This window comes from Etheostoma spectabile, chromosome 6 (assembly GCF_008692095.1).
Source record: "Etheostoma spectabile isolate EspeVRDwgs_2016 chromosome 6, UIUC_Espe_1.0, whole genome shotgun sequence".
NCBI classification, from domain to species: Eukaryota; Metazoa; Chordata; class Actinopteri; order Perciformes; family Percidae; genus Etheostoma; species Etheostoma spectabile.
The window spans coordinates 6,649,794-6,658,114 of NC_045738.1; the positions used below are offsets into that span (position 1 = coordinate 6,649,794).

Consider the following 8,321-nt stretch of genomic DNA (forward strand, 5'->3'; position numbering starts at 1 on the left):
ATTATATATATTTCTATGTTTTGGTATTTGTTATAATGCAAATGTTTGTGTGTTTATATGTGTGTGTGTGCATTTCTGTCTCCCTGCGTGTGTGTTTGTTGGTGCGCTTCAGGCAGAGAAAAAAATGTCTGTGTTGAGGAGAAAGAAGAGGTAGAGGAGGTGTAAGTCGGAGACTGCAAGTAAACAACCTGCAGTAGCTACAGCAAGTGTCAGTCTACCTTCCTCTCTTCCACTGCTTCCGCGCCTTTCTCCTTTACTTTTCATCCCTGCGCTTAAACAAACACACAGCGATTGTGCTGCCAAGTTACCGAAGAACTCGTTCAGCAAACTTCCGGGCTTCACAACTCTGCTCAGCTTTTTTGTGCCTAAATTGATAATTGAATTGACTATCGCCATGTAATCAATTAGAGTGTTCTTCCCAGGCTTCAAATCAAACAGTTAATTGGCTTGTGCCACAGAGAGGCTGAGACGGAGAGAGCAGACTAGTGCAGGAGGGACTGTTGGATTACTACAGATGGGCTCAGACCTATTTGCATTGTGTCTGAGTTTAAGTCCTTGATTGCCTTTCTGGTTCAGAAATTGCTTGGGTGCGAGCAGCACACAGGTTGGGATTGGACCTCTGTGACTAATCCTGCCTGTTTTAGTGAAGAGGGCAGGAATACATATTGAGCACACACAGTGGGTTATCTCTCTGCTTTGATCCCAATCTTTCAGACAGATGCATGAAGCTTTCTCTTCCATTAAACACGCTTTGTTACTTTTCATCCAATGTCCGGGAAAATTCTTTCCCACCTGCAGTCAGCACTACTTTGTCTGGGCACACAGAGAGCAAAGCATTTCAAGTCCAAACAACCCTGCCGTATTGATCCACCCCACACCTTATTCCGTTTTGTCCTCTAAAACATGCTTTTTCAGTCGGTTGACTTCTATTCAAAGCTATCCAGTGAGACCTGTGTCAATGGGGAAGCTTGACTTCATTCCATAGCTCTGAAAGCCCCCTGGGGGCTAAGCATAGGCTGCTAGCCCATGACAGGCAGGGGACTAATAGGCCGGATAGGATTGGATAAAAGAAGAGGGAAGGTGGTGTTAAAAAAAAAGTTTTAAGACCAGGACACCGCCATCTGCTTTTGTGGTGATGAGCATCAATGCCTGAAGGATCCCTGTTGGGCCTCTTTTCATATGGCTGTCCTACATATGGGTTTCATATTTCACAGTCAGTCATTGGGCCATAGCCCAGGCCACTATTCTGTCTCCCCGCATGGTTTCCAGCCGTTAAGAAGAGCAGCAAGATTACTTTTATTTCTCCTGAGCAATGTGGCTAATAAATGACCAGGCTTGACCCAGAGGATTTGGGCATGCACCCCCCACCTTACTTAATGAAGGTATGGAAGAAGAGGGGGCTCTGTGGGAATGTTACTGTTGAGAAAAATGTCCAAGAAATGGGTCAGTGCATGGCTGCAGTGACATGCTCCCAGGGTGATTAATTATTAAAGTGACTAATACTACATTTGCCTGGCAGCACTGGGGGCTTCACTCCACATTGATGAAACCATAACAATAATCAGCCTGGCTTGCTGTATCTTTTATATCTATCTACCCATCTTTTACTTCTCCCTGTCTCCCCAATTTCCCCTTAATTCCCACTCTTTCTATTATTTTGCCCTTACAGACCTGTTTTCCCCTTCTATCTCTCTCTCACTTGACGAACCCAGAACTCATTATCTAATTATGCCTTTTCCACTCATTCTCCCTATCTCTTTCCCTCCCTTCCTCTGCATCTTTCAGCCCCTACTCTTGTTTCTCTTCCGTCAGTGGCATAGCCTCCATCTAGAAGTGTCCTCCTTGATGAGAAATGTGAAGGCCAGACGCCTATAATATCAGTGCTGATGGAAACAAGCCACTCTTTTCTAACTCTGCTTCTCCTCCGCCTTTTGCTAGACTTTGCCTGCCTTAAGGTAGCATATGGCATTCTCTCAGACTGCAGGACTCGATGGCCTCCCACACAACACTGTGCATCCATCTCTCCCTCACTCACAGCTCCTTTATGGGCTCTCCAACAGTTATTTTCTCCTGTACCCTTCTCCCCTGATACTGTGCAGAGCCCCATCCCTCCACATTCTATTCCACACAGCCACACTTCAGTAATGTTCACTGCAGAGATGGCTCAGGTCTGGCAGTTGGTTAGAGGAGGGCGGTCGAGTCTGTAAGGCACAGTCATTAGTTAAATATTAGCCATGCTGTGCTCTATTCCCCCTACATCCAGGGGAGGGGTGCAAGAGTCATACCCTTCCAAAACAATGGGCCATAAGGGGATGGCTTTGTGCCCTCCTTCCACCCGCACGCACACGGCACACTGCACACACACACACACACACACACACACACACACACACACACACACACACACACACACACAAAATACGCTCTTCCTTCCAAACCCATACAGATGGTGATCTCTTTGTTTTTTTTGTACATAAGGTGCATTGAATCATACCCCTTGAGGGATGTGTTAACCTTACCAAGGTACAAGCAGAAGGTGTAACAACAATGAAGGTGGGGTCACAAACAACAATAGACAGGGCCCATAATCACACAGTTCTACAAAGGAAAACATGATAGACATAATGGATATGTGTTTTACCCCAGATGTAGAAAGAAAGGTCCCACACCAAAGTTGAACAGATGGTTACACACAGTGGAGGTTGTGAAAGCACATATTTACGCACATTTCTTTTTTATATTATGGCAAGAGGAAGGTTAACAGTCATTCCCTGCCTGGTAAAAGTAACAGTCAAGAAGCTGAATACATGGAGGTAGATATTGCTTCCTTGGGTATTTCTGACATTAACTGCCGCATCTTTTAAATTACAGGCAGGCAGCTGTTTTATGTTTCTGATTTCAAACAATCAATCAATCAATTTTATTTGTCACCCGAAATTGTACAAGGTACAATTCCAGTGAAATGTAATCCCATCAGCTCTTTCAAGTTGATGATTCATCATAGAATGGGGGTGGGGCGTCTTTCCTGAGCCTCTCTGTGTTTGCCTGGTGTATCCAGTACCTTCTTCCCAAGCTCAACAGGGAGAAAGGGTGGTTTGGATCTTTAATGATTCTCCTAGTCTTTTGCTTGCAACGCCTGGTGCAAACGTCCTTTAGTAAAATGTCCTTCTATATGTTCAGCCGATCAAAGATTCATTATCTGCAGGGCATTGTGGTCCTGTTTGGTGTTGTTTCCATAACAGTGATGTTCCCAGTCAGGACGCTCTCAATAAATGGGACGTTTCTGTGCAGGCCAAAAGGAACAGCATCATCCTCCAAATGATCGGTCTGAATAGAAAAAGTTGTAAAGATAAAGGGGATTGTGTGTAGAGGTTGTTTTGCTTCCGGATTGAGACCAGTTCTTTGATGATTATAATGAGAACACTGCAGACTCTATATGGGTCAGAGTGTGAGGTCTTCCTAGGAGCGATGCTTTATCTGTCTGTATGTCTCTCTCTCTCTCTCTCTCTCTCCAAGGCGTATGGTGTGGAAGCCACAAGGCACACACATGTGGTGTACCGGATTCATGCTGTGTGGTGAAGGGTGTGTGGAATTCTTGCTGCGAGACTCGGAGATCATCTCTGCTCTGCCCAAGAAGCCACTGGTCAGACAACAGCTATCTCAGCACACTTCCTCTCTTCTCATGTTGTTCTGCTCACTTCCTTTTCCTATTCTCTCTTTGTTTACCTCGTTCACTTTTAATGTGAAGACAGCATTCTACATGTAAAAACATTAAATGAACCATGAGCTTGGAAAAAAGAATTATGGAATATAACGACAATAGAAATTATAACATTAACAGTTACATTCTAAAGAAGTAAAAGTAGTTGTTAAGCAGTAGCTGCTTTTTAATTTATGTACTGGAAGTTCCATTTAATTTCCATCATGTGGTACTCCACTCTTATGGTAACTAAAAGCAGATGGCACAGACATTGGAATGGGGTTGGATTCCTAACTTATTAGTCCAAAATTCATGTTTTTTTTTTTTAATCTGGCTGCACCAAAACAGTCACCTTGTGTCTCTTTGAGTCTTTTTCTTTTTGACAACAGAGAGGCGGTTGAAGTCAGGTATTTGAGCTGGTGACAAAACGTGGCACTTACATTTGGCTAGCTTTTAGAACCACAGTGAGCAATATCTGAAGGCACACATTCATCCACCTCCTGTTCCTGAGTGGAACCTGAGACTGTATCTACGGTGCGATATCACTATACTTTAACAAAAATAGACTAATCCACATCAATATAAATGTATAGGGATACATTATGATCTATGATCTTTTACTGCTGTTGCCACACCCATATGTTTTCAGCTTTGCTCTTTATCGTTCCCTAGAGTCCCCAGCAGAGTCAACTGGGCAGGCACAGGTGTGAGCAATTAGTCGGTTTCAGTAATGTACTCGCCTGCTCTCAGTTCTTTGCTCTCCTGAGTCCCAAACGCGGCCCATTGGGCAGGCAACAGTGCAATTAGTTCAATGTGGTAGCGTTGATTCATCCAGCAGCAGCCCCCAATGCACATTCTCACTACAATAAAACACACCACTATGAAATAGGCCTAATCCTCAATTTGGCACAGAAGTTTTGCAATGCATTTAATGAATCCACAGTGTCAGCCTAAAATACTCTGTCTGTAGGCAGTCCAGAATAGTGATCTTTGTTTTGAGACATTTGTAATTGCTTCAATTACAGGTTTAGATTTCTCTGACACATTTCACCTGTAGATTGAGAAAAGACCTGATGCTGGATAAACAATTTCCAGTTATTGATTACAAAAAACGCAAATTGACTAATTGTTATGTCGCCGCACCGGCAACAGCCGTGGCACTATGTTTACGGGTTGTCTGTCTGTCCAACTCGTTTTGAATTTCTTCAAATTTGGCACAAACGTCTACACCAGCTAGATTTTGTTGGTCAAACGTCAATGTGACCACACAGGTTCATAACTCAAGAATTCCTACACAAATTATGACAATATTTCACAGAAATGTATAATAGGATAAAATTATTATGTAATGCCATTTTATAGCCAAAAGGTCAAAGGTCAACTTTACTGTGACATAATGTTCTGCAAAACGGCTTTCCTGGCCAATTATTTAACACAATAACTACTTTTCTTATTTTCTTTCTTGCCGGGAATTAGATGAAATGATAGATACCACTCTCATATCTATCTGTAAAATATAAAGCACATTAGATGTTAGCTTAGCTTAGCATGATAACAGGAAACGTTGGTAAACTGTTAGCCTGGCTCTGTAAAAAGGTATAACAAATCTGCCTGACAGCCTTTCGAATGCTAACTAATTTACACATTATATCTTGATTGTTTCATCTACAAAAACGTGTAAAATGACAAATTGTGTTTTTAAAAAATCATGTGCTGCACTACTTCTGAGCTGGTGACTTCCAGTGACTCCCTGGAGTCTCCACTGATTGCCTCACAACCTCACGGTGACAAGACTTTTCAGTTTTTGTACAGATCAAACTTACAAGATATAATGTGTAAATTAGTGAGCTACTAGCCCATTTTTATACGTTTTCTATACTTTGTGATGGGAATACAGTTTTGTAGAAATGGGTTTAAAAATAATTTTGGAGCAACAAAAATAGAAATCAGAGTTTCCACATCAATAATCAGTTCAATGGCCTCAAATATTTACGTATTGAAATATCTGGCATGTTTGTTTGGTAGTCTACAATATCCCAAGCCTGGCTTTGAAGATTTAAACATATAGCATGTGAGCCTACAAGGCAGCGCTGATACATAGCACACCTACCCCATTCACAGTAGTTGAGGCGCAATCCCTCGCCCATATGGCGTGTATTTGCCATGCACACGTGCACACTCCATAGCATCGCCATACACACATGTTCATATCATTTTAATCAATTAGTGTTTAGATTTCATGGGAATGTCAGCTGGTGGTGCTCAGGAAGCCCTCAGTTACACACACAAAATAAGCATATTGCACGGAATAAACTGGTTAAGCTAAATGCATGTAAGACATAGTTTACATTGAAAAAACAAAAACAGCATCTTTCTCACCATGTAGGGTCTTATTACATGCACAGACTCAACTTGACGTAAAAACTATACCTAACCACCCACCCAGCACACCCTCTCTGACTACCTTGCGAGATCAGGAATGCATAACCTGTAATGTTTCTCACTGTGTGCACTGTTTATGCAGCCTGCACAATCATTCAAATAACCTTGATTACTTTATTTCAATGTGTTTGTGTGTGTGTGTGTGGGAGAGAGAGAGAGACCAGTTACAGTGGTAATATAGTGTTTCTTGGCACTTTTAATTTCTGTCGATTATGACCGCATGTGCAGCCTGGCTTATTTGTTATTATATCATCAGGTCCGTGTTTATTTTAATAAGGCTTATAATGAATGGCACTATTAGAGTGCTGAATTCAGGAATGTGCATAGGCGGAACAGCAGTGATTGCCCATTCAGATTTTCCACCCTGTTTTCTTAAAGGGGGGGTGCGTTGGAGGGTAGTGGAGGGGTCTCAGGACCGATTCACATAATTAAAAAAGTCCAACCATCCATGCTCAGTTTGTTTCTTTTTATGTTTGGCGCTGGAAGGGAACCATTGCATGACTGTGCTTGTTATTCTAACCTCATAGTGCTAGGCCTAAACAGTTCAGTGCTGCAAAGCAAAAAACAAAACATCAGAAATGTTGATCATAAATTATTTAATCCAATAATTTAAATCAAGTTAAATGTTATTTATCACACTTCTCCTAAGGGTATTTAACTTACCTTTTAAAATAAGATCAGGCTTAAATATTTTGTGATTGCACAGTGGTCAATGCAACTTTAATCAGCACATTCTCCTTTGTCTTTGCTAGTTTTCTCACACTTTTGCAATTAAGCAAGAATTTCTTTTGAAGTTGATTGCCCCATCTTTCTCACTGCTTTTGTCTGTAGTTATTCAAATGAAAGCGTAGCGACCTGGCATACCACCCTGTATTGGGCCTGCTGAGTTTCTACCACTGCTATAGAGCATAAACAAAGACTGTTTAATTATGTGCCTTGCACTTTATTATTCCTTAACTCATACTTAACACACATGCATGCATGCATACACTCATGCACGCACACACACCAGCATCCCTCTTGAATACACACAACACTGCCTCCGTTAGTCTTATTGAATAATGAGGCTCTTGCTTGGCTTGAACAAACTGCAGCGGGGGCCAACTTGTGTCTGTGCATGCACTTGTGATTGTGTGTATTCGTGTATCTTTTTGGATGCTGATGAGGGGGAAGAGCTTGTTAAGAAAAAGAATGTTTTCTTGGCCAGAAAACAGCAACTTTTTGCTAACTGGCTTTTTTTGTCAGGATAACAAAGGGAAGTAGAGATATACAACATTTAATATCTTAAACTGGTGAAAACTCCTCCATTTTTAAACATATGTAGGCACATGTGCTGATGTCTTTTGTCTTAACTGCTTTCTTTTATCTAACTTTGCTCCCTCCTTGTCCCTTTGACAACTTTGGCCCAGTAAACTCTAGGCCAGTCACCATGGAGACCTGCCCTCAAGTGGCGTGGGAGTGGTGCAGGTCAGGGGAGGTCAAGCCGAGGGACTGTTTTGGCAAACTGAGCACGCTTCATTAGGCCTTTTGGCTTGGGGTTCATTAAAACTGCAGGAGAGGACATTCCAGGACTATTAACCAAGCAGGCTTGTGACATGCTGTCGGGGCAACAGATTTAAAACATCTTGTGTTTAACAGCCGTGTGCCCCCCCCCTCTCAAAAAACACAAAGGCACAACTCCACACTGAGACAAAACATACTTGCACATGCACAAAAACAAGTGTATTTATATACACATGCACAAACACACTGAAATCCACAGGAACACACACGCTCACTCTCACAACTCCCTATGTCTTCTGCAACACTGCTGCCACACTCTTCCACACACACCCTCACTCACACACACAATGGCCTCCATCTGTTGCCCTGTTAAACTTTCCCTGGCGGTCCTCTGGGGGTTGTGAGTCTGCAGGTGGAGAGAACCATAGTCGCCCTGCCATTGCTCCTGTGACACCTTCAGATCAAAATAGATACTGAGAAGGAGGGCAGAAAAAGGTGGGAGTGCAAGAATGTTTTGGGAGTAAAGGAATGAAAATAAATAGATTTCATTAAGTGTTATAGGGGTAGGTTAAGGATTAGGACATGGTGGGAGGAAGTAGTATGGGTGGGAATAAAGTGGTGGAAGGCACAGGGGAAGAATAAAAAAAAAAAAAGACATGCTTGGCAGCCTGTCAAT

General features: G+C 42.3%; 1 protein-coding gene across 1 annotated transcript in view; it reads left to right on the top strand.

The window, feature by feature from the left end:
• The first annotated feature begins 3,509 nt into the window (after positions 1-3,509).
• Positions 3,510-8,321, top strand: part of nphs1 (NPHS1 adhesion molecule, nephrin) — a 50,911-nt gene continuing 46,099 nt past the window's right edge. The window contains exon 1 of the mRNA XM_032518303.1: positions 3,510-3,643. Coding sequence (XP_032374194.1) covers positions 3,521-3,643 — 123 coding nt within the window. The 5' untranslated portion in view covers positions 3,510-3,520. The remainder of the gene's footprint in view (positions 3,644-8,321) is intronic.